The sequence below is a fragment of the Aquarana catesbeiana genome, linkage group LG03 (genome assembly GCF_042186555.1).
Source record: "Aquarana catesbeiana isolate 2022-GZ linkage group LG03, ASM4218655v1, whole genome shotgun sequence".
NCBI lineage: Eukaryota > Metazoa > Chordata > Amphibia > Anura > Ranidae > Aquarana > Aquarana catesbeiana.
This window is the reverse complement of record NC_133326.1, coordinates 238,471,936-238,499,775: the sequence shown is the minus strand read 5'-3', so window position 1 is coordinate 238,499,775 and position 27,840 is coordinate 238,471,936. Positions and strand designations below refer to the sequence as shown.

At 41.6% G+C, this 27,840-nt stretch overlaps 1 protein-coding gene across 2 annotated transcripts in view; it reads right to left on the bottom strand.

Moving 5' to 3' along the window:
- The window catches only part of DOCK4 (dedicator of cytokinesis 4), a 501,293-nt gene that overhangs the window by 304,489 nt on the left and 168,964 nt on the right, over positions 1–27,840 (bottom strand). For both annotated transcript variants that reach the window (XM_073619893.1, XM_073619894.1), the window contains exons 7-8: positions 24,048–24,132; positions 20,250–20,401 (exon numbers count right to left, since the gene is read on the bottom strand). In XM_073619893.1, the coding sequence (XP_073475994.1) occupies positions 20,250–20,401; positions 24,048–24,132 (237 nt within the window). The remainder of the gene's footprint in view (positions 1–20,249; positions 20,402–24,047; positions 24,133–27,840) is intronic.

Genomic DNA, 27,840 nt, shown 5'->3' with positions numbered 1-27,840 from the left:
GCCCAGCATTTTGCATTCTTGTCCCAATTTTGGGTGCCCACTACTGTCTATTGATATGTAAAACACTTTTTTTAATCAGCAATTAATGATCAATAATAACATCTATAGTAAACATCATTTCTTTATTGCCTAGAAATCTGTAGAAGAATGCTATACCTGACTCCAGCTGGGCTCCTCCACTTCTTCCTGGCTGGAAGGCCCAGGTTGGACATCGGAAGCCTCAGCTGGTATGGAAGGAAGCGTGGAAGGAAGAGTGGAGAGGGATTCCCTGACTGCAGTGTGGTCTGACAGAAATCGCAGTCTCTCATAGTACCACAGCCTGGGGACATAAATGTCATCTGCTGCAGCTCCGGACCTCTGGGAATCCGTGACCTTCTTGCGCTCCCTAAGATAAGTGCTCCTCAGGCCACCAATTTTAGCTTTTAAATAGGGGATGGTTGCTGTGGGGACCACCGGCTTCACCAACTCCAGCAGTTTCTCCAGCGCTGCCTGCCTCTTCTGTTTGTGATTATAGTGGGGGTGTCTCACTTGCCACAGACAGGGCAGCTCCCTGTACTTGTCAATGAACAGGGGCAGGAAATTGTGGTCGTTGAACCCATCCATTTTCTCTGCAAGACACAACACAAGACAAACCCTAATGTCAGGCCAAACTCCCCTAATCTTGTTACAATATAGGCTTCCATTTCGAAGCAGTATAGGCCCAAGTTTAGATCCTACCTTCGTTAGCACGATCGGCGTCTCCGATGCTCCTTCCTCCGCTCACAGATCGTACGTAAGACGCGCGCGTTACGATTTATACACACTGCGCATGTGTATAACTCCGCCCGCCCCTGACGTTCTTTCTATTCTATTCCCCGCCCCTTTTCGTTCGGCGAGTGGAGGAAGAGCACATGGCGGATAGACAGCAGGATCGTGCTAAGTACAGCAACGAGGAGGAGAAGGAGGAAAGGCCGGAGCCTGAAACGTCCCGATCCAGAAGGAGATTAAAGGACTCAAATATGTCCTTTGGGGAGATGTTGGAGATGGTGGACATCCTGAAGAAGGCCGACTATGATGGAAAGTATGGGCCTTACCCCAACCCCAATGTCCGAAAGGCCAAGATCATGGCGAAAGTGGTCAGGAGTCTGCACCGGAAATTCAGGGTACGACGATCGAAAAATCAGCTCAGGAAGCGGTGGTCGGACCTGAAATTACGAGAACATGAACAGTACAGAAAGATCCGGAGAGTTCTGCAAAAAAGTAAATAGTTGTGCTGTGTTCCTATTGTTCTTGTGTTTATTACGTTCGTGCTGCTCCATGTGCTTTTAGGAACTGTTGTACAGTTTAAAATGGCAACTTTCATGTTCATGGGCACATTATTCGTTCGGATCACACATTTTTATTTCGGACTATAAAATAACATTGTTTAGCCCATATGCATTTGGCCACCATTTTGAGGCCCTATACTTGTCATCAAAGAATTGGGTTGTGTAGATGGCTTTGTTACTAGAATGAAATGCAAACTAGATTCTGTGTAAGGAGAAGACACTCAGCAGCTGTTTTCACATCTGGACACTGGAGCACTAGTGTGGGACCCCAGAACACCATTTTTATTAGGGGGGCCACACAGGTGCTCCAGTGTATACTATAGGGGGGGCTACATCTGTGAAGCTTGTACCAAACAGGTAAAGTATTGCAGCTTGACAAAGGACACTAAAAAAGCTACATCTTGGAACTCGGCTAAAATAGATAATTGTACCCCACTTCCAAGCAATGTTTCATCTTTATAGTTCTGACATTAAATATCTGTGTGCTAATTATACCATTTTTGTTTTACATAGGGGAGAAAAGACTCAGAGGACACCCCTCATCCGAGGAGACCAGAGGCCCCCCCCCCCCCCTCTGGAAGAAGGGGAAATCCACCCAACACAAGATGAGCAGGAGGAAGAAGACGTGGTGGAACTAGTCACCACAACAGGTGAGTGTCTGCAACCACAGGCTCAGATAAGAGATGGATGGCGGCATTTTTTTTAGACCTAATTTATTTTGGGTTTCCTCTCTTTTTAGGTGATAGTGAGGTTGTGGATGAAGATCCTTTCACATCAGAAAGTGCCCAGATCGTGATCGGGGAGATCATGGGGTGTAATTTACAATTGGAAAACATCAAGCAAAACATCAATGATGTTATTTCAAAATATAAAAACATCATTGATGTTTTGGGGCGAGTTTAAAGCCCCTCCAAATCACTTTCTCCTTTTGTGTGCTACAATGTGCTAAATGTTTTTGTGATTTTTCCCAAAGCCAAATTTGGAGGATGCACACAGTGTGTCAACATGTGCTATCTGCCATCACGGGAGATCAATGGACGCGTTTTGGGGGTGCAACCCCTTCCTCAATAATAAAGTAGCGGTGAGGAAGGGCTTTCTCGCCCAAAACACATCCCTTGATCCCCCGTGATGGCAGCTAGCACATGTTGACATTGTGAAATTTGTGTGCATCTTCCAAATTTGGCTTTTCCTGGGGTGATTTCCCCCCATCTGAACGCAATATCAAACACAGTTCCTAAATACTCATGTCTGATATTGCCTTCAAGTTCTACCAAATGTGAACTTTGTAAGATCAAGATTTGTGTCTTTCTTGTGGGTTTTACACAGGCCTGTTTTCGATAAAATGCACATTTTGATTTTGGATAATGACACCACAAAAATTGTTATACAACAAACATGTTGGTTTGTCAGAAAAACCTTTGGTAAATGCACATGTGATTGTGCAGGTATTAAAAAGATTGCTCATCAAGAATGTGTGGATTATTGTCTCAACACTACAACACTTTTGGGGTGATGTAATTGTTGTTTTATGAGAAAATGGGGGTAATTTCCTAAGGGGAAATCCACTTTGCACTACAAGTGCTGTTTCAGTGCAGTTGCAAGTGCACTTGTAGTGAAAAGTGTCTTTGCATTTAGTAAATAACAGCCAACAGTGCTTTGTATAAGGTTACACAATCACGACATTTTCTGGACTCTACACATTTCTGTCAGGGTCAGCTCAAACAAACACAAGCAGTAAATGTCCACAAAGAAGAGCCTGGGGGGAGATGCCTGTCGAGAACTTGAGGTCCTGCAGACTTCTCCCTGTGGCCAAATACCGCAAGGTAGCGACCAACCTCTGCTCCGGAGTGATGGCTTGCCTCATGCAGGTATCCTGACTGCTGATATAGGGGGTCAGCGAAGCCAACAAACGGTGAAATACGGGGTCCGTCATCCTGAGAAAGTTACTGAAATCATCAGGATTATTCTCACGGATCTCACGGAGCAAAGGCATATGACAGAACTGGTCACGCTGAAGCAACCAATTCTTGGTCCATGAACTCCTCCCCACCCTGTTCATGGACTGGACTTGTGTCAAGGTCAGGACCCCAACACCAAGCCCCCGCACAGCACGAACTCTACGAGGAGTACGCATACGAAACATGGCTAGAAAACGGTCGGCTGCTCAGAACGAAGTAACAGAACGCACTGAAGAACAGCAAGGCCTGTGAAGAGCGACCTGAAAAACAGCAACGAGCGGGCAAGATCGCACAGAAAACTCCGATACGAACTGACTGCACGCACTGAAGAGCAGATACAAACCCACAAGCACAAACTGAACGGCAGAAAACGATCTGAAAGCCACGAGTCTGAAAAAGCGCGAATCGTCTCTCACCAAACTTTTACTAAAACGAGATTAGCAAAAGGAGCCCAAAGGGTGCCGCGCTTGGTTCTGAACCGGCCTTTTCTAGTCTCGTCGTACGTGGTGTACGTCACCGCGTTGTTGGCGATCGGAAATTCCGACACCTTTGTGCGACCGTGTGTAGGCAAAACAAGTTTGAGCCAACATCCGTCTGAAAAAATCCTAGGATTTTGTTGTCGGAATGTCCGAACAAAGTCCGACCGTGTGTACGGGGTATCACACTTACTAGATAAAAAATCATCCACAGCATAGAATAGACTACGTGTCCTCCGCCAACTCACCACCTCAGCCGGCGAGCGGCGTGAGGTCACAGGCTCCAACTCCTCGCTCCTATCATTTGATGCTATTGTGTATAGACTTACAAATTTATTTGATGTACTAGATGGTTTTGTATTATAAGTACACATTTTGAGGTGGGTCATTTTTGAGAAGTCGTGCACTTCACTTTTTGCATTAGTATAGTGTTTAAAAGTTAGCTTAAGATGGATACAGTGGATCTAAGGGCCCATTCACACCAGGTGCAATGGAACTGCATTAGGTGACAATACCAGGGAATTCATTCTTACCCATAGGACTTTTTTGGCGCAGAGATGCATCAGGAAAGACTCATGGAAACATTTGCTTTCGTGAGCAGCAAATTTTTTGCCACTTGTAACCGCTGCAGTAAATTGCCTCAAATTGGCCTCAAATCAGTAGAGGTGTTTATGGTGAGAATAATACACGTGCTTGGGGTATGTTGTGTATGCTCCCTGCGATGCAGTGTTGCAGTGAATCACAGTGGGTTTATTTTTTTGTTTTCTTTATTAAACACTTCATTGAACCCTATGAACAACAGTACAACGTGTCATGCTAACGCAGGCTACAACATTTCCTGGGCATTGCGCTGTATAAAAATGTCACATTTGACATCCATTTCTGTTTCGCCTTTACTCTGTCTCCTGATAGAGGAAAACGGATCTGTGTTCACCTGCAGGGGAAAACCGTTGTCAACCTATGTACATCCATCCACATCTGTTTACCACTGATTGTCCTGCTAAAGGACTCAGAGGTTCTCAAAATATTTTTTACTTTAAAGTGTTTTTTTTTTTTTTGTTTTTTTTTAAGTAGGAGCTGGTGTACCGATGGTGGCAGAAGGGAACAGGAGATGTCTGTATGAATTCTGCCACCTGAGGGGAGAGGGCAAAAACAAGAGTATATGAAGGGCAATTTATTACTGAAGAGAAAGCCGCTCCAAGCAAGCACATAAGCCATCCATCCACAGCATTGGCTGGGTTTAGGTGAAGGTGCTAGCACAGCACATCTGCAGATACTCAGTCGAAAGAAATCTGGAATTAGCTGCAACACTTCACCTTTATTGTTCCTTTAGGCAAAAGACATCACAGACAGTGCGGGGTACAGTAAAAGTTGACGCGTTTGTTGCTGTGGCTTGCGCTTACTTTGCAGTAAGCGTGAGCCACAGTGCGAAACACATCAACTTTTACTGTACCCCGCACTGTCTGTGATGTATTGAAGGATCAATAAAGTTGAAGTGTTGCAGCGAGTTCTGGATTTCTTTTGTTTGAATACGAGGGGCAATAGCAAAAGGATGAGGGATACTTCAGGCAGTGGAGGCAATGCAATGGGCTGTGTCAGTAATATGGGGAAATGGGAGAAAGCAGTTAGCCAGGATTAGAATGCCAGAGGAGCACAGGGGTGCACAGCTTATTGCATTAGGGTGTGCACCCCAAAGCTCAAGCTCAAACACACATGCGTGTGTGTAAATATGTACATGGTAGTAGGGCATTGGACAATGTCATTAGGGCAGAGGTTGGTATCAGTAAGGCAGAGACTGGTGTCAGGAGTTTATTTATATTTTTTTTTACTATAACTTTTTTACAATTTTATTTTTTTTTACAATTGTCTTAACAATAGTTTTTTTATTTTTTATTTTTTTTACAATTTTCTCGAAGGCCCATTGAGGGGCTTTGGTGAAAGAGACAGAGAAAGGGACTGAACAGTCTCTTTCTCCTTTCTCTGTAGCCAAGCAGCAGAGGGTAATTTGCGCAGCACAGGGTGATTAGGATGTGCCCAGGCACACCTGGCACGCCCTGTATGCACACCAATGCAGAGGAGGGATGTTAAGGGTTGTAGGCATTGATACTGACAGCAATGTGCAAGTGAAATCCCAGCAGACCACCTGAATAGGATGCGCCTGTGTGCAACCTTCTAAAGTCTTCCCCATTCCCCTCATATTATTGTTATGTTCTACTGCTGCTTATGGCCTTGTTCACACAAACTCTGAGGCCTGTATAGACAGTGTGTGTTCGGAGCCACTCACCCACATGCCTGTCACATTAGGAGGGTGAGTGGCTGAGGCCGTGCAGCAGCTGATTCCTAATAGACTTCAAATAGGCTGTCTGCATGCAGCACCTGGAGGTTAGAGACGCTGGAAAAAAATGGCCCATTGACATTATAGGGGCCTCAGTGCCCATGTGAATGTTGCCTTCACACCATATCATTGTGATTATTCAGCCACATAAACAAGCTGAAACTTTCACTAGTGGTGATAAATTACCACTGCCATGTGTAAAGAAAAAATAAACCACGAAAATGCAGTCAACATCACAGATTATTAAATAGGCGCCTACATTTGGGCAGTCACTCCAGAGATGGCAAACTCTAACGATATCATAGGAAGTGATATATTATGCTTAAAAATATGATGGTACATGTTAAATTAAAATCAATAGATACAACTGTGTAGAAATGTCCAAGGTCCACTCTCATCACATGATGACATTCTCATAGGGATGAGGAGAAGCAGCTGATCTAGCAACACAGAAAAGATATAGCTTAAGTAAGCCTACAAATATCTTAAATATTTTGACTCATTCTGGTCCCTATGGCATCTTAAAGTGGAGTTCCAGCCCTATTTTTTTTTTTTTTAAAAGACACCAGCGATGTTCTTATTACTAACTTTCAAAAAAGGTAATTATATGCAAAGTCGCTGTAGTATTGCAGAATTTTTGTATAAAACTAACCTTTATATTCGATTGGCAGCGCGCTCCCATCTTAATTGTGGGCATGTGAAGCCCACTAGTATATTCTTCCAGAATAAGGTTTAAAAATGGCGCTTATCACCGCCTTGCATCGTGTCATTTCCTGTTTGGAAATAATGCAATGCTAATAAGTGGTGATGACTACCAACTCCTGGGAATGATGACATACATCTCCCAGGACTGTACGTACCTTGCCGAGCCAGCCGAAACAGGAAGGAAAAAAAGATTACACCATGGAAAACAGGCTAATCAAACTAGAAAAAGAAAAAAAAACGGCCAATGATGTTTTAACTTGCTGTATTGAAGCGGATGATGCAAATGTGGGTGGAACTCCGCTTTAAGACTGCTCTATTATGCAAATTGTGACCAGAGCTTGCCTGGCACGGCTCTGGCTCACCCTCTGCAAATCGGCCACCAAGGTATTGTTAATATGCAATATTCCTGATCATTTAGAATATTCAATTATAAAGTGCATTAACTAACACAGCACTTGAATTATTAAAATTCTATAACGTTAAATTCAATGAAATGTTTGCTATGGCAGATTTAAGATCATGTTTCAGTCAGCTGGGAAAAACAGGACTGTCTGTCAGAATCAAAATATTTAGACTTAAACGTGAGAAAATGAAAATGAAGCATTCGTTTTCTGAGATCTTTTGCCATCTAGAGTACATTTCACAAAGCTGCATGAATTAATAAATCAGTGATAATTAAATACAGTACAATGCCTTAACTGTATCAAGTTTTACTAGCATCTGTTACATATAAGGACTTACGGTATTTATAAAGGCTTGCAAAATATTGACATTATTTGTCCTATCTTGCCCTACATTTTTTTTCTCCCCACTACTCGCACCCAATTTATAATTAAAAATGAATAAAGTACACCAGGCTTTAGGCTGACATAAAATTGAAGTTTCAGCATTAGACAGGCAAGTATGGATAAGAAAAGTATGGTTAAAAAAAATTACCCATCAAATAAATAGTTTTGCGAATTAATTTCACCTGTACTAGCATATAAAAAAAAAACAATGGATAAAAGTGGTCAAATCGGGTTTATAAATTAATACAACTGTCAGAAATAAAATTTTACTACATACACCCCATACAGCAAGCATGTATTACTGGTGTCTCATGGGCCTCATGCAGGCCTTCGCAATCTTCTCTGTGGCCATAGGTTTTAAGGATATAATGAACTGAAAGCATCTCAAAAGGGTTCTCCAGGTGACACATTACATTCATGGCTGTTTTTCTGGGATCAAATTAAATTAATTACAATTCTTACTATAATGTTAAAATCCAAAGTGTCATAATCATATTCTGAAATTAAAGCAGACCTCCTTTTTTTTTTTCCTCACCTAGGCGAGGATGTTGTTTCCTCCCTCACTCATCCTTTTGTGTATTACTAAAATGGCACATGCATGCCCAGTGTGCCCATGCAGAATGTAAGCTGAGCAGGCACAGTAGCTTTCCTTAGTCATGGCCTGGAGACCAACAGTAATGCAAAAAAAGGTGCTAAATTTAAACAAATATATGAATACCACCTGTCGCTGCAACAGACTGCAACCAAATGAGTCGCAGTCTGGAACTCCATAGTTGACCCATATAGGACTGGAGCAAACAGAAATTTGGTCTCCTAGATAGGGTTGAAGCCATGACTTTCCACCACAACCTGTGGTCCTCCCAATCAGCTAAGGGTGGTTGTTAGGGGCTAAGCCCAATTCAGATCGTTGTCCTCTTGGAAGGAGATTTTCAGGTATAGGGTTGAGTGAGTGCAGAAAGAAAAATCCAGTGCCTGAAGCACAATTAAAAGGCCAGCCCACATTCTACCTAGCAGGTCCAAATTCAGCCCCCAAAACTTACCTAGGGAGTCATCTGATCTGGACAGCTGTAAAAAGGAAGTCCTAGTGGCTATGCAGCAAATGGAGAACATGTTGGAAGTATCAAAATAAATGGGGTAAAAAAAAATTTAAATGTAGTTTTGCTTCTCTAAGAGCAGGGAAAAGATGTCCATTAAGCTAGGGACAGACACTAGCTAAAAGTGGGTGGGAATGTATTAGGGCTGTCCTTACATTTTGTCAGTGTCTAATCACCTGAAGGCAGCAGCATAACCCATGGTCTAAGCTTGTGATCCTGTGTCCTGTTACAATTAAGAAATTCAGGTTTTTTTTGTTTTTTTCATATAAAAAAACATGTGCAACAACTAAAGCGGAATTGCACTCTCTAATTCAACCTTAACTATTTTTAAAACCTATGCTGCTGGGATTAGTAAAGGATAGGAAAGTATATCAGATTTACTTGTTTTAAAACTTTTTACACATTTCTTCAGTTATTTCCTGGTTTCCAGGCCTAGGGATATATGTTGTCATACATTCCAGAAGTCTTCAGGAGGGGAGGAGGAGAAGTTTTCTCAGCTAAGCGCACCCTCCTGACTTAAGGGCAAATAAATTCCAGGAAGAAAATGCTATATAAATCATATGCACTTAAAGATGGTCATGGTCAGAAATGCTAGGGGTGTTTTTCAAAGTGATTATTCTGCAAAATAAAGTATGGAGACATGGATGGATGAGGGAGTTTGCTCTGAATATTAAAAATTAAATAGCACTTTTGGTTTTTGGTGCTCAGTTGCAGTGTAGTTCTGTATTAACCATTTTATATACAGAATATACCGTGCCTTGAAAAAGTACTTGTACTCCTTGAAATTTTCCACATTTTGTCATGTTACAACCAAAAATGTAAATGTATTTTATTGGGTTTTTTTATGTGATAGACCAACACAAAGTGGCATATAATTGTGAAGTGGAAGGAAAATGATAATTAATTGTAAAAAATAATAAATACTCTACTTTACTCCTTTACTCTGATACCCCTAACTAAAATCTAGTGGAACCAATTCACTATAGAAGTCACCTAATTAGTAAATAGAGTCCACCTGTGTGTCATTTAATCTCAGTATAAATACAGCTGTTCTGTGAAGCCCTAAGAGGTTTGTTAAAGAACCTTAGTGAACAAACAGCATCATGGAGGCGGCCAAGGAACACACCACACAGGTCAGGGATAAAGTTGTAGAGAAGTTTAAATCAGGGATAGGTTATAAAACTTATCCCAAGTTTTGAACATCCCACGGAGCACTGTTCAATCCATCATCCAAAAATGGAAAAGTATGGCACAACTACAAACCTACCAAGACATGGCCATCCACCTAAACTGACAGGTTTGGCAAGGAGAGCATTAATCAGAGAAGCAACCAAGAGGCCCATGGTAACTCTGGAGGAGCTGCAGAGATCCACAGCTCAGGTGATAAAATCTGTCCACAGGACAACCATTAGTCGTGTACTCCACAAATCTGGCCTTTATGGAAGAGTGGCAAGAAGCAAGCCATTGTTGAAAGAAAGCCAAAGGAAGACCCATTTGCAATTTGCGAGAAGCCATGTGGGAGAAACAGCAAACATGTGGAAGAAGGTGCTCTGGTCAGATGAGACCAAAACTAAACTTTTTGACCTAAAAGCAAAATGCTATGTGTGGCAGAAAACTAAAACTGCACATAACCCTGAACACACCAGCCCCATCGTGAAACATGGTGGTGACAGCATCATGTTGAGGGGATGCTTTTCTTCAGCAGGGACAGGGAAACTGGTCAGTGTTGATGGGAAGATGGATAAAGCCAAATACAGGGCAATCTTAGAAGAAAACCTGTTAGAATCGGCAAAAGACTTGAGACCTGGGCAGAGGTACACCTTACAGCAGGACGACCCTAAACATACAGCCAGAACTACAATGGAATAGTTTAGATCAGAGGTACTCAAATCTGTGGGTCGCGACCCTGTCGGTGGTCAAATGCCGATTTGCCAGGGGTGGACAAATCCCTAGCGCCCGCACCGTTCTCCCAGTCTTTTCACAGCCGCCCAGCAGGGCTGTCCCTGGAGCCTGTGGCCACCCAGCTAGGCTGTTCCTGGATCCTGCGGTTCCCCACTGAGCCTCTTCGTGGCCGCCCATTCAGTTTATGACATGGCTGGGGGGTGGAGAATAGAGGTCAGCTGACTGGTGAGGAAAGTGAAGTGGGAGGGGCTGGAGGAGACCCTATCTCCAGATTTCAGCATAGGTGTCACTGCTGCGAGACACCATGAAACCTGAGACACAGAGAAGCCAGAGACACAGTGTGTAACACTGCCTGTGATTATAGTTGCCATTTAAAGTTCCCACTACAGTCATCAGATCAGCAGATGACCTTGATCAAGAGCACCTAAGTTGGCTGATCAGAACTCCCCCCAGCACTGTCACTAAATCCCCCCCTCCCACCATTCATCCCAACTCCCTGCCAACACTGCTGCTCTCAACCCATCTCCTCCCCCCCACTGTCAGCACTGCCACTCATCCCAGCTCCCTGCCAGCACTGCCACTCATCCCAGCTCCCTGCCAGCACTGCCACTCATCCCAGCTCCCTGCCACTCATCCCAGCTCCCTGCCAGCACTGCCACTCTCAACCCATCTGCCCCCCCCCCCCCGTCAGCACTGCCACTCATTCCAGGCTCCCTGCCAGCACTGCCACTTATCCCAGTTCCCTGCCAGCACTGCCACTCACCCCAGCTCCCTGCCAGCACTGCCACTCATCCCAGCTCCCTGCCAGCACTACCACTCATCCCAGCTCCCTGCCACTCATCCCAACTCCCTGCCAGCACTGCCACTCATCCAAACTCCCTGCCAGCACTGCCACTCATCCAAACTCCCTGCCAGCACTGCCACTCATTCAAGCTCCCTGACACTCACCCCCCCACCAGCACTGACACTCTTCCCATCCCCCCCACCAGCACTGCCGCTCATCCCAACTCCTCCACCAGCACTGCCACTCATCCCAACTCCCTGCTAGCACTGCCACTCATCCCAGCTCCCTGCCAGCACTGCCACTCATCCCAGCTCCCTGCCAGCACTGCCACTCATCCCAGCTCCCTGCCAGCACTGCCACTCATCCCATCTCCCTGCCAGCACTGCCACTCATCCCAGCTCCCTGCCAGCACTGCCACTCATCCAAGCTCCCTGCCACTCACCCCCCCCACCAGCGCTGCCACTCATCCCAACTCCCTGCCAGCAACTCAACTTATCCCAGCTCCCTGCCAGCACTGCCACTTATCCTAACTCTCTGCCAGCACTGCCACTCATCCAAGCTCCCTGACACTCATCCCCCCTCACCAGCACTGCCACTCATCCCATCCCCCTGCCAGCACTGCCACTCATCCCAACTCCCTGCCAGCACTGCCACTCATCCCAACTCCCTGCCAGCACTGCCACTCATCCCAGCTCCCTGCCAGGACTGCCACTCATCCCAGCTCCCTGCCAGGACTGCCACTCATCCCAGATCCCTGCCAGCACTGCTACTCATCCCAGATCCCTGCCAGCACTGCCACTCATCCCATCCCCCCCACCAGCACTGCCACTCCACCCTACTCCCTGCCAGCACCGCCACTCATCCCACCCCCCCCCCACCAGCACTGCCACTCATCCCAACTCCCCGTCAGCACTGTCACTCATCCCAGCTCCCTGCCAACACTGCAAATCATCCCACACACGCCCCTCCCAACAAGGAGTATGAGAAGGAATAAAAAGAGAGAATACATGGAAGAGAGAGGAAAAGAGGGGGAGGAAGAAAGAAAAGGGGAGGGAAAGCATAAGAGAGAAAGAACAAGAAAGATGGATAAAGAGAGAGATGGGGAAAAGAACAAGAACCTAGGATAGAGAGAGATAAGAGGGAAATAAAGGAGAACAAAGAGAGAATGGTGCATCCTAAAATGTACCATAAGGGGTTTAATACTGCACAAGTGGAAGGGAGTGCTAAATGTTCACGGGTTAGGGGTGCAAATTACGTGCCTTGCCCCGGGTGCTGACAACCCAAGCTATGAAAATAATTTTACTGTTAGGGGTCCCCGCAACTTGAGAATTTTATCAAGGGGTCATGGCACTAGAAGAGTTGAGAACCACTGGGTTCAGATCAAAGCATCTTCATGTGTTAGAATGGTCAAGTCAAAATCCAGACTAAATCCAATTGAGAATCTATGGCAAGGCTTGAAAATTTCTGTTCACAGATGGTCTCCATCCAATCTGACAGAGCTTGACCAAAAAATAATGGGCAAAAATTTCACTCTCTAGATGTGCAAAGCTGGTAGAGACATACCCAAAAAGACTTGCAGCTGTTATTGCAGCAAAAGGTGGTTCTACAATTGACTCAGGGGGGCTGAACACAAATGCACGCCACACTTTTCAGATATTTATTTGAAATCCATTTATCATTTTCCTTCCACTTCACAATTATGTGCCACTTTTTGTTGGTCTATCACATAAAATCCCAATAAAATACATTAACGTTTTTGCTTGTAACATGACAAAATGTGGAAAATTTCAAGGGGTACGAATACTTTTTCAAGGCACTGTAACAGTATTCTAGATAACACTATACTGCCATGGCAAGCACAATTGTTTCATTATTGTAACCACAGCTGCAAAATGTACTAGCCATGGACTGGCCCTCGTCCAAGATGTTCCGAGACTGCATGTTTTTGTAACATTACTCGTAAAGAATACAGTTCTATGGGAGCATCACTCATACAGTAGAGAAATGCCTCAAAGACTGCCTAGTATTATAACAAAATGATCTTCTTGACATAATTAGCACAAACAATTTTATATAGATCTCAATAGGCTCATATGTAGCAACAAATGCAATTGAATTTCATAGCCCTGCAACACCAGGATGATCCAGGTGACTCAGGCAGCTGAGGTCTGGCAAAGTGAAGCCTAAGGTCAATGACATGTAATGAAAAGGACTACGATTTATTTACTAAACCCGATGTGAAGTAAAAATATAAATAGTAAATAACACAGATAAGTCCATGAGGTGGCATACACCTTATTTGACCAAACCACCATAAGCCAGCATGTTTTTAACAGCATTGAAATTCCTGGAGTTCTTCTTTAAGGATAAGACTAGCTGCTGAAGGTTACTGCACTCTACAAATGACAATCTGGTAAGACATGACAGTTGTTGATGGTTCCTTTGTCAGAAGATGTTTATAAGTCATATATACACAAAGGAAACCTAAAGAAAAGGCAACTTGGAAAGATACTTTGCAGAGAACTTCCAGAACATAATGAGATCTCTACATACATCTACTTTAGTCATTTTAACTACGTTTGTGACTAAAATGAAGCAAATGAAGGGTTTCTCTCAATCTGATAACAAGCTATGATTAAAAAACCTCACAACAGAGTGCCCTTTTTTCATGAACGCCTTTCATTGCAAACACCGACAGCACTGCTAGGCAACTGAAAACAAGACAAAATTGCCAATTAAAACAGCAGTCACACAAATTTGTATTTGTTTTTTTTCACATCAGTGGGCTGCCAACAGTTCACTTTTAATACTTATAATCTTCAATGTAAAAAGTTACTTGGATGTTGGCACGCCTCAGCTTCTTTGATACAGCAGAAGTCTTGACACGTGCACAGCCCTTAATTACTAGCCTACCAGCGCAGCAATAGCATTTGCAAAGAACAGAAAAATATAAACCAAATTAAGCAACATGTAACAATGCAGTAATAGCATTAGGTCTTACAAAGCCAGCAACCCTTACAGGCTTCATTTGTAACTGAACACAGTTCACTAATGTTATAATCCAAGAGGAAAGTGATTCCATAAATAGAATGAATATAATAGATGATACACAAGTAATTTAAAGCAAATTATGTTATTTAATTATTTAGAAAAAAAAATCATATAATACGCATAAATTTACAATAATGAATTTAGAAATTCATTTCTAAACTTTAAAAGGGGGAACAATTTAAAATTGCTCAACGGGCTATAAATATACTGCATACAGCTACCACATTGATGCGACCATCGTGTGGGGCCTCTTAACATACCATCATCGCTCATAGGGATTTTACAGATACAAGTATGTTGCATTTAAATCTACTTAACTTTGCACACTTATCATTCATGAGTAGTAAAGTTTTGACTTGCCAACAATCTAGAAACTTGTTGCTTTACTTTTTCCTGACCATTGATTGTTTATACCTACAGTTGTGCTCATAAGTTTACATACCCTGGCAGAATTTATGATTTCTTGCCCATTTTTCAGAGAATATGAATGATAACACAAAAACTTTTCTTTCACTCATGGTTAGCGTTTGGCTTTTTAAATCATAATGGCAATAGAAACTACCCAAATTACCCTGATTAAGACCCCTTTTACACTGGGGTGTTTTTCAGGCGCTTTAGACCCCTTTCACACTGGGGCATTTTTCAGGTGCTTTAGCATTTAAAAAAAGCGCCTGTAAAGCTCCTGAAAGCCTCATCTACAATCCCAATGTGAAAGCCCGAGCCCTTTCACACTGCCAGCGCCCCAAAAACACTGGTAAAGCGCCGCTTAAAACCCCTTTCACACTGGGGCATTTTTCAGGAGTTTTTCGGGCACTGGCAGTGTGAAAAGGCTCCGGCTATTGGCGCACCCAGCCCATGGCAAAAACACGAAAGCGCTGCAAAGAAGCTGCTTGCAGGACTTTTTTTTGATGCCTAGCCAGCGCAGAGCCCCAGTGTTAAAGCACTCGGGCTTTCACATTGGAATTGCAGATGAAGCTTCTTTCAGGTGCTTTACAGGTGCTTTTTTTAACGCTAAAGCGTCTGAAAAACGCCTGAAAAATGCCCCAGTGTGAAAGGGGTCTAAAAGTTAACATTCCCCAGTTCTTAATACCATGTATTGCTCCCTTTAACATCAATGACAGTAAAGCTGCCCATTCCTCTTGGCAAAAAGCCTCCAGTTCCTGTAAATTCTTGGGCTGTCTTGCATGAACTGCATGTTTAAGATCTCCCCAGAGTGGCTCAATGATATTGAGGTCAGGAGACTGAGATGGCCACTCCAGAACCTTCACTTTATTCTGCTGTAGCCAATGACAGGTCGACCTGGCCTTGTGTTTTGGATCATTGTCATGTTGGAATGTCCAAGTACGTCCCATGCGCTGCTACCTGGCTGGTAAATGCAAATGTTCCTCCAGTATTTTTTGATAACATACTGCATTCATCTTGCCATCAATTTTTACCAAATTTCCTGTGCCTTTGTAGCTCACACATCCCGAAAACATCGATCCACCTTGTTGACTCCTCTCCAAATGTAGCATTTATGGTTGTGGCCAAAAAGCTCAATTTTGGTCTCATCACTCCAAATGACTTTGTGCCAGAAGGTTTGAGGCTTGTCTCTGTGCTGTTTGGCGTATTGTAAGCGGGATACTTTGTGGCATTTGTGTAGAAATGTCTTTCTTCTGGCGACTCGACCATGCAGCCCATCTTTCTTCAAGTGCCTCCTCATTGTGCATCTTGAAACAGCCACACCACATGTTTCAGAGAGTCCTGTATTTCACCTGAAGTTTATTTATGGGTTTTTCTTTGCATACCAAACAATTGTCCTGGCAGTTGTTGCTGAAATTTTAGTTGGTCTACCTGACCTTGGTTTGGTTTCAACAGGACACCTCATTTTCCACTTCTTGATTAGAGTTTGAACACTGCCGATTGGCATTCTCAATTCCTTGGATATTTTTTTATAACCCTTTCCTCTTTTTATACAGTTCAACTACCTTCTTCCAGATCCTTTGACAATTCTTTTGCTTTCCGCATGACTCAGAATCCAGAAACGTCAGTGGATGAAGGATGCAAGGGTTTGTCAGGAGTCCAGAAAAGCAATGACCTTTGATACACACACACTAATTACAAGCAAACAGATCACAGGTGATGATGGTTACCTTTAATAGCCATTCAAACCCCTTTGTGTCAACTTGTGTGCATGTTATCAGGCCAAAATCACCAGGGTATGTAAACTTTTGATCAGGGTCATTTGGGTAGTTTCTGTTGCCATTATGATTTAAAAAGAGTAAACACAGTTGATTGATAATAAATGGCTTCAGCCAAACACTAACCACGAGTGAAAGAAATGTTTTTGTGTTACCGTTCATGTTCTCTGAAAAATGGGGAAGAAATCATAAATTCTGCCAGGGTATGTAAACTTATGAGCACAACTGTATATACCCCAGTAAATGCAGTGGGTTAAATTCACTAAAATGTTGCATCTAATTTGCCTCACTACATTTTTACATTTTAAGTGCTTTTATTTGGTACATGATTTTAATAAGCACCCTGAGAAGATATTTTTATTATAATAAGCGGACACATTGACAAATGTGAAAAAGGTACAATTTACGCTTGATGTGTACTCTTACAACAGTTAAAGTAAACTTTTTTTAATTGCTGTATATTTATTAATACCTTCAACAGCCACAGTCTGCCAACTGTATTATTGCCTCACTCTGTTGAAGGCATAAATAAAGCCACGTGATTGCTACAGTTGCCCATCACATGATCAAGAAACATGCCGATTGGTGCTTGATCACTGTATTGAACATAGTATGGATAGCAATAGGTTACAAAATGTTGCTAATGCCAACGTCCATATTTTTATCCTCACAGATTAATTTTAACCATTGTTGTAATTATCAGTATACTTTTTGCAGGTAGTTCAGATGTTCAATATGAAGGGGATGGAATAACAGTTCTGCTAAGCAGAAACTGCAAATATGGTTGCATGAAGGTATATCTTTTACTTTAAGCATTGACACTCAGTGATAAGATACAGTGTGTATATAAAGCTATACACACACACACACACAGTGTATATTGCATTCCCCTGTGCAAAAAAAAACAAAGGTGTGTCCAAATATAAACATAAAAAGTTTTTGCTGACAGTAACAGTCACAGTAATGTTCAGCAGATTCCACGCAAAAGTGAAAAGGAGAAATGACTGCATGGAGTGATCACCATGTCAAGAAATTAAATCAGAGGATTATCAAGGGAAAAGAAAAGAAAATACATTGAGGCATTTTGGCTTTCAGTAGCTGCACAACTTTTTGCTTTCATGTGCAAAATGTTCAAAGCTTTGATATTCTATGTTTTAAATGTATAATGCAAGAAGCAGTCGGTTTAAAAGCAATTAAAATATAGACTTCCCTGACTTTTCTTATGATCCTCAAAGTTTAGAATAGTTGGCTACTTTAGACAAAAGGTAACAACTCAGTAAATTAATGCAATTAAATGTGGATTTTGTTGGGGTCAAGTGGATAACTCCTGTGTGCCATAATCCATTCATCCCATAAAAGATATACTTTGGCCATGGTTGGTTAAACATGGACCAGCCCTGTTTCAGACGGTATGTGGGCTTCCCCAACTGGACAGAAGGCAATTTTCACACTGAGCCACAATTACTTTTTAGCAGGGGTTCTCCGAGACCTGAAAACTATTTCAAGGGATCCTCCAGGTTAAGAAGGTTAGGAAAAGTTACTCTATACTGTATTTTGGTGTGGTTCAAAACTAGCAACATACAAGTTCATTCTCCTCTATGTATCATACTTCTTAAGTCCAAATAACAAGCAAAATAATATTAATCAGCAACAGTACATTACAAACAGTTCTATGATGCCCCTCTTTAACTGTGTTTCTCTTACATATGTGGCTTGTGTGTCCTCACTGTAAATAAGGTTACGTTCATTGTTTTTCTAACAAACGCAGAAAGTGATGTCTTGAACTTTATGTTAACAGACACTGGAAAACTTACTTTGCTATCCTATCCTAGGTAGTTTAGTTTAGGTTAGAATTTGGTAGAAGTGACTTTGCATGTCTCAGACTGCAGCGTATTTGCAGTGCATTGCACAGTCCTTGCCCATTCCCAGCATCTCTAAAATGCCAAAATTGGGTCAGGTGCTGGTATAATGTAACTGTAGCATACATGTGCAGAAGTTGCATCCTCAGTGACAGCCAAATGACTAAAGAAAGCAGACACTGGAAAAAAAAAGCAGAAGATGATGGAAGTTGTGGTGACAAAGATGGAGTCTCATATGTGGTTCCAAAATGACATATATGGATAAGGATATATGGTCATATTATTGATAGTTTCAATTGATGTCATGTTAGAACCACTTATGAGGTTTCCACCATCACTATTATATCTATTTGAACTATCACTTTACTGCATTTTGAGAATGTGTTTAAAATATCAAGTGAATAGTGTTGTCACTATTGTAGGTTCTTGTCGTCATTCATAATTTACATTTATGGTTTGTCATTTTACGTATTTATGTTAAATCAGCTTATTGTATTCTGAAAAGGTTATAAGATTTTGAGAATAATGGACTGCTAGCTAATTGCTTAAGTCACTATTGGAGGTTCTCATCATTATTTAGATACTGCTTTCTTATCACAGTATTAGGGTTTGACAAAAAATATTCACTTAGAATACTAGTAGAGGTTACTCAACGTCATTAAAACGCTACAACTTTAGCTTATATATACAAATAAGTGAGCCTTGTTTTCCTTGGAATCTTATTGGGGGTTTCTACCTATACTTCCCAAATTGTTTTTTTTTTTTTTTTGTTTTTTTTTTTGTTTTTTTAAGAACACCCATTTATCTCTTTTGATGTATGAAAGTTGGATAGGCCGGTTATAGGTGACCACCGACATACACCAAACATCATTGCAAAGGCACTACAGCTAGTGTTTTTTATTTTGGCAATACAAGGTAGCGCTGCACTTTCTTAGGTGATTTTAAAAAAAAAAATACACTCAATTTGTGTGTGGTTGAAGAAAAGTTTAGTAAACAATGTATATAATGCTAAAAACGGCCCTGCACCTTCTAACCATCCTACTGGCCAGTGGGCCTGCCTATTACATTAAATAATTAATAGGGAGAATTAGGAGGGAGACGGGCCAAGCCTGACTTATACATGAATTTTCATGAATTGGACATTCAGCTGCCTTTAACTCAACATTTATAAGTGATTTTGATATATGGGTATTTACTATAATAACTAATTATCTTTTTCTTTTTTTTTTTTTGCATGGTCCAGATTTAAAATAATTTATAATCATTTGTGGTAAAGTTTTGATACCGCTTACTAACATGAACAATTCAAACTGAGAAATTAAAAATTGGATAAGCAGGAGGTTGATCATATGTCAAAAGCTAACTATTCAATGAAATAAAATAAACAATTTTTGTAAAAAAAACTACAAAAAAAGCAAAAAAAAAAAACAAATTACATTAAAAAATGAATTAGTCAGATGCAGAATTAGTACCATGACACAAGCAGCAGTATGTAACTACCTCTTTTTGGAATACGGAAAGGAAAAATGAATTGCCAACATCAAAAACCCCATGCAAATTTAAAGCTGAAAGTCCCCAAACATGAATTCTGTATGTGGTGTGGTTACACTTGACTGCAACACTACTTAAATTTTTCAAACAAAACCAATTATTTAGCAGTTTTACATTAGCAGAGCAAATCACTCTTAAGGTTCACACAAGCATTAAAAACAGTTAGCTGTGATTTAAAATGTGTCATCATTTATTATTGCAAGCACATGAAATTAATGTATGCCATAATCCTCCCCACCAAAATATCTGCAGGAGTTACCTTATTGGTCGATTTTCTTTACTGTCAAAAAGAGAGAATATCACTTCTAATTCTTCTCCCAGGTTGGAGCACATTAAACTTTTCATCTGCACAAAGAGATGGTGACTACTTGCTGGTACTGGGGTGTCCTTTTTTCTGTGTCTGTGTTCCATCTGTAAAATATCAAGGATAGAAAAGTAAACTCATGGCTCTCATGAAAAGGAATGTGGTAGCTGCATTCGTTTTTACTTTTTTAGGTTTCTTTTCCTTTATTGTCATTCTAGGACAGGATTACAGAACACCTGCTTCTTTCTTCTGTGATTTCTCAACAGGTACTTTTTTGCTCTTATCAAATAAAAAGGCACCAGTTAAGTGGTAGGGTTTACTTACACGTAATGTGTCTTATACTTTGGTCAAATATAATAATTGATGATTATCTGGCATGAAAAATACAATACACAGCTATTTCCTTCATCATGTCTTACAAAAGCACAGAAAAATAAGTCAGGTATTAGTATTGAGTTACATTTTTGGTTTGCGCACACGCACAACTAAAAAAAAACATAGACAACATGATGACTAGCAGACTGGGCTGTGTATACATCCATGCTTAGTTTATGAAGTCTGCAGACTACCCATTTTTTCATGACAGATCTCAAAAGGAAAAATCAATAGTCAATTATTTTTTGTTTAATCACTATTGTTTATCCAACACGGGCCACTGCTGAGATCTGCTTAGTGTATTAATATGCACACAGCGCTGACAAACATGAATGTTTCTTCCCCATCATTGTAGTAAATAACTGTCTCCACTTACTATCTCATGTACAGGGGTACCTTTAAAAGCAGACTGGCTCCTTTACCATCAAGGTTGTCCCCAGTCTAAATACTCATCACAATGGCCATAGACAGGCAGATGTCCTCCAGGAAATCTACCCATTTTCAAACTCTCACAGCATGGGAACTAACTTATTTTTATTCTCAAGTTGAATATATTCAGCACATGGACAGTCACGCCATAAAGGCTTTATTTCCTTTTAGCTAACTGAAATGATAATTCACACCAAGAATGTTGGAAATAGTTCCTGTAATAAAATGTAACTCCTGACAGCTAGAAGACCCCTACTTCAGCATGGCTCTATTCTTGAAATGCTTGAATTGCAAACAACTTGTTTTTAGTGGCACCTCCTTAGTTTGAGAAGTGACATCAATTCCTGAACTGTGTGATGTGCTTCTATTTACTTGCAGCTTGCTGATGATGTAGAGGGTGAGGTCTGTATAATAAGAGTAATAAAAAAAAAAGATACATAAATTCATAAATTCCCCAGCACACTCCCCAGTTAGGCCCCTTTAACGGACCGATCGGACCCTCAAGTCTCCACTATGGGGAGGCGGGTGTCAACAGACATGTGTCCATTAACACCCGCCGACTTCCTATCCACTAAAAACGGACGGATGGAGATCCAATCCCCATCTATCTAGCGGATCGGATGGCAGTCAGGTGTAAACAGAAAGACGGTCCATTTACATCCGACCGCTCATAGAGAAGAACGGCTGTGTCTGTGTCTTGCTGAGCAGGCAAAATCGAACAGAACTAGCCCCGTGTGTGAGGGGCCTTAATCTGAACATACATTGATTGAAATTTGGCCCGTTCAACAGGGACTGGCTGAGATTTGATCCATCCATGGGCAGACTGATTGTACCCAAGTCAATCTATCAATTGACTTCTAACAACCAGGCTATCAAATTTTTTACATCTGATTACTGCCGGTGGCTATAGCTGCTAGCAGTAACCATTGTGTTCTGTTGGCTGGGAAGGTTCCCGTGCTCCCCCGCAGGCAGAACACAATAGTGCTGTGGGAGGCATCCACCCCCAATCAACACTGACTGTGTTGATGGGAAAATCTAGTGACTTTTCGTTTTTTCTTACTACACGTGGTAAAAAGAAAGAAAATCGAATCATCTATAGGCTCATCTATAAATAACTCTAACTCTAAATGGAGTTCTGAAATTGGGACACACATAGACCCTTCTCAGTTGTCCCAACCACCTCCGCTGCTCTACTTTGACAAACAGCTTTTCTGCTCCTTAAGCATCCATCTGCTTCCACTGGTCCCCACAACACATATGTACCCCCATTCCAGAGTGTGCACACTAGTATATGAGGTATATAGTGAATATATATTGTGCAAGGATTTCAGGGTTGTGGCCTTGACAGTAAATATCTCTTCCATGGTACAGTCTGTGGGGTCTTAAAAAGGGTCACAGGGGGGTTTACTGGTCAATAGGAGTATATGTAATTGGTCCAAGAAGTCTGGGATAGTGGGGGTGGTTATTTGAGTAGGTGAAAGCTTTTATGAAGCTCAGAATCCACTGAAAAAGCTGTGCTGCCAGCGAGAGACACAGGTGATATACACACACACACACACAGGGAACTCAAAAGAAATAAAAAGAGCCAACATGACCTTGGAGTACAGCGACACCTTGGGCATATGGGAGCATCTCGATAGGCAAAGCTATGTATTCTTTCTGAATAAATTTCCTAATATATTAATGTTTTATTTCTGCTAGTGTTTTATAAAACTAGTTATGTGTAGTCATGTTTTTTTTTTTTTTTTTGCTTTGGAGCTACCAAACTGTTTTAAATATAGTGTTGACTTTGGTAAATCAGTTTGTCTGCATAACAACTTCTATGTAATGCCTGGTACACACAAGTTTTTTTTATTTTTTTATTTCATTCCACGCAGAGGGCTGAACGGAAAAAAAAAAAAGAACTGAAGTGCTCATTGTATTAACTATGCAATGTTAGGACAGCGATCTCCCCGCTGAGCTATTGTGCTCTGACAGGGGGACTGCCCCCAAGCCAGAACACACCGGTCAGCACTCACAGCCATTGGCTACAAGTGTTGATCAGATGTCAATCGGCTGCTGGTTTTCCAGCATGCCCATTAGACAGGACCCAGAGGTTAGGCTGGCTTCTGTTGGACAGGCTGCTGTTTCACTGGCCAAATGTCGGCCGGTTTCTATTGAACTAGCCGATATTTTGCCTGTGTGTACCAGCTTATAGTTGGAAAACAATGGTGTATGTTAACATATGAGCAATCTCTCACAGATTTTAGTAAATGTTAGCTTCAAAAAGTAACAGTGAATAATAACCAGGGATTTCAGATATGGTCAGCAACCCTGTTGCCTAAAAATAATGAATGAAAATTTTGTAATCAAAATACATTTTCCTTAGAAAGTGTCCCCACTTTCCTATACTGAAATAATCCACTACTGGTAAATCTTGCTTATTTAACCACAGCACCTCATGGTAAACTGCAACCACCCACATTTAAGCCATGGCAGGCTATGTGTGCCACTTGATGTTGGGCCCTTTGGTTTCACTTCTCTGGTTAAACTTTCTGGAATACACATAACACATATTTCTATTGTTGTGTGGGATCTGGGCCTGCTGTCCCTCCATCCCTCTCTCCCTCTCCCTCCATCCCTCGTTCATCTCAGACGCTAACCACACCACCTTAGAGCCACACCCACTATTCTGCTGAAACCACGCCCATTTTCACCAAGTGGGAGGGGTCAAAAAGGAATAATCTCAGACGCTAACCACACCACCTTAGAGCCATGCCCACTATTCCGCTGAAACCACTCCCATTTTCACCAAGTGCGAGGAGTCAAAAAGGAAGGGCGGGGTCTGGCGCCCCCCCATCCTAAAACTTCACTAGCTGCCACTGCAGCACAAATACAAAAAAAAAAAAAGGCAAAAGGGGTTTCCAATCACAAATTCAGTGTTTGTATCCTTCAGGGATATTAACTTACCAATCGGTATAATTCAGTAACACTAATCTCTTCTGGATCCACCATGGCAAATTCTTTCCTAGGAACCAAATCCAGTCCCAACTGCCTAAAAGCAGGATGTAAAATAATAAATAACTAATTATACTCTTCATAAATGATCACATAACTGGTACAATAAAGGTACTATAAAATATAATGCAAGTTATTTAATTTGACTAAAGTTGGAAAGCGCTGGTGTTTGGTACCCTAAAAAAAATAAATAAACGCTCAAAACTTAATGGCATGTGCATGCACCTCAAAATGCTCTCAATATTCATATAGCTAAAAAACAAGACAGTAACATGATGTAGCTCACAGTAGAAGGTGTCAAGGGACATCACTTACCTTTACATAAACCCTGCAGTAACACCTGCTGAGCCAACAAAGTTGATAAAGCACGTAAGAAGTCTATGATGGTCTAACCACAAAAGGTGGCTAGGAGGCCCACATATTCTCAATTGCCAATAAAGTAGAGAAAACAGTATTATTTTTATTTATTTATTTATTTCAGGTACAGGCTAAAGTGAAGGTATCCTCCAACGTGGTTTATGCTGTTCGCTAATTTCCTACTGACTGTGTTCCACTCCATATGTTCCCACGAGAAATACAATTTTCTAAGACATCAGTAATAAATTCTGTTTTGTGAAACTAGGCCAAACCAATCAAATGTTAGCTAAAGCATATGCCCATTTTCACTTCTTGCCATGAGAACATGCTGTAGCAAGACTGCTCATCTCCCCCATTTTTCCTAGAATAATATAAGGATATTTCTTCCTTGTTTAGAAAGGTGGTTTCCAATAACCCAATATAAAATGTCCAAAAAAATATGATGTAGACCACATAATCAACAATCATTACATTTAACTTAATGGGAACAGTATTTATATTTCCAAACCAGCAAATATAAATTTAGTAGGAGAAACAGAATAATACACATAACAATAGTTTAAGAAATACATTTCTTTTCCTAAGAATCATTAAAGTGATCTTGACTGGCATTGGCATTCAGCACTGCAATTTTCACATTAATAATAAATATTGTACCCTAGGGGGGGCAATACAAAACCAAGCCACAGCACAGCATGAGTCTTGGAAACTAAATCTATATTGTTGGAGTGTAAAAATAATAACTGTCATTTTTTGTCCATCTATACAATATTATCCTAATGCAGTGGTGATTGATCTGGCATAACACTAAATTAAAGTGGTTCTAAAGTTAGGTTTAATACCTTAATGTATTATCTGCATTAAGGTAAAAAAAAATCCACTATCTGTTTGCTCCCCTCGCTGACGAAAGCGCTGATGCATGAATGGCAAATCGCAGGACTCGCATTTGGTAGCAATTTATTTGAATGACACCTCAAATCGCGGCGCAGGTCTTGCGTGATAAATCGCAATCGCGGCAACACGCATCGCGGGAAGCATGTCTCCCCAAAAAAGTTCAGAGGCTACTTTTGCGCGACATGCTTCCCGCAATGCGTATTGCCGCGATTTATTGCACGATCGTGGCAGACCCGCTCATCGATTTGAGGAGTCATTCAAATGAATGGCATCTCAAATGCGAGTCCCATGATTTGCCATTCACACATCAGCGCTTTCAAATCGCAGGCAGATTCGTGGCAAATCTGCCACGATTCAAAACGGTGAAGTGTGAATGCAGCCTAAACACTCACCTGGTTCCTGTATTGATTAAGCACTGTACCCATCTGGAGCAGCGCTGCTTTTACTCCCTGATCTCATGGAGCGAATTGATAGCACCGATGGCATTGGCTCCTGCTGCTGTCAATCAAATCCAGTAAGGCGGGAGCAGGGGCAGGGCCGAGCCAGGCTGTATGCGTCTATAAACGCACACAGCCTGGCTCCGGAGTGACCCCGCACATCTGGCCCCATAGCACGTGGCTTGCTATGGGGACAAACATAGAAAATAAAAAGGGGGGAGCGCTGATGTGGGACCCTAGAAGTGGAAGTAAGGGGACACTCTGTGCAATACCAGTGCACAGAGCAGGTAAGGATGAACCCCTTTGAATTTTAGGTAAAACAAAAAAAAAAAAGAGAGACTTTAGAATCACTTTAAGGTCTAGTGACAAAAAATAACCAATTAACGTGAGAATGGGCATTATGCCAACCTTCCAACACAAAGAAATTACATTAAACAAAATAGTTTTTCCCCACTGTCAACACTACCATTGTATCATAGCAAATATTGATAAGGATATTCAAGCAGAATGGTTTGAAAGCCATGTGGCACCTAACACCATTAAGTTAATGTAGTAACATTGTAGACGAATGAAGTGGTGGGCAAAGCTCAATAATCTGCCCGTCCTCCATTCATAGCTGTAGTACAACTACTATAAATGAAACAGATGGGCAGAAAGGGCCCATAGCCGCTCACCTGGGACGAGAACTTGTCACATTTCCATTAAACCCCACCAGAAGATTATGCTGGCTGGAGTGGAGGGGGGGTTGGTGGTATGGATGGAGGAGGATTTCACCTAACTAGAGAGGCATCAGTTCAAGGCATACATCCTACTGACTAATGTCCCGTGCTGATTTTTTTTTTTTGGGGGGGGGGGGGACTTACTAAGATTTTAAACTTCAAATGAATCAACAAAATGCACTTAAGTTGAAATAAATTCCTGTTCATTATCATCACACTAGATGCTCATAACAACCCAATTAACACTTTTTTTAAATTTATTTACAAATCACTTGACTCTCCACTGCCAGAATACACTGACCAGCGGCTTCATCGACAGAGGTTTTTCTGTTTATCCATTCGACAGAAGACGTCAACCTAACATTCAACGTTTGTTGGATGGGAACGGCCACATCGAAATTTGTGCAGTCCCTGATGAACTGCCCGAATTTTAATCCGTATATGGCCAGCTTAAATCAAGGACAAGAAGCGGGATTTAGAGCAAAGAAAAGGGGGGTGCTTAATCATGACACCACTGCTCTATATCGTAAAGCTGTATTAACCCCAAAACCAATCATTTATTATATTGCTGCTTACCAATACTTTGATTTATTGGCTGCATTCATTTTCTTTTTTAGGTTTTCTTTCCATTGTTTTCACCTGGAGATCTCTAGCATCTAGGTCTGTTGTTTTTCAACAGAACATTCTGTCCTGCAGATGTAGAGGATTTAGACAAACCATTTAACACTAATCAAATGAAAGTGCAGCGCAAACTGTTAAAAGCATTAAATAAAAAGTCCATCTAGTAAGACATATATTAAATTCTTCTTGGCACAAACAGACTGGTCCCCTTTTCCTGCGTCTCAGATGTCATATACAAAATGGTATGGGTACGCTTACCGGAAAGGATGGACCCCTTAATTACAGGGGGTCAGACACGCCTGGATGAATATCTGATGGGCAGCTGCCTTAGATCTCGTCTGTGGTGGTCACTGTGGCACAGTGAAGATACATGTGATGAGTTCCCAGGTTACGGCTTCACTTCAGATATACTGTTTGACCGACCACCGCAGAAGAGATCTAAGGCAGCTGCCCATCAGATATTCATCCAGGCATGTCTGACCCCCTGTAATTAAGGGGTCCATCCTTTCCGGTTACGGCTTCACTTCAGATATACTGTTTGAACGACCACCGCAGACGAGATCTAAGGCAGCTGCCCATCAGATATTCATCCAGGCGTGTCTGACCCCCTGTAATTAAGGGGTCCGTCCTTTCTGGTAAGCGTACCCATACGATTTTGTATATGACATCTGAGATGCAGGAAAAGGGGACCAGTCTGTTTGTGCCAAGAAGAATTTA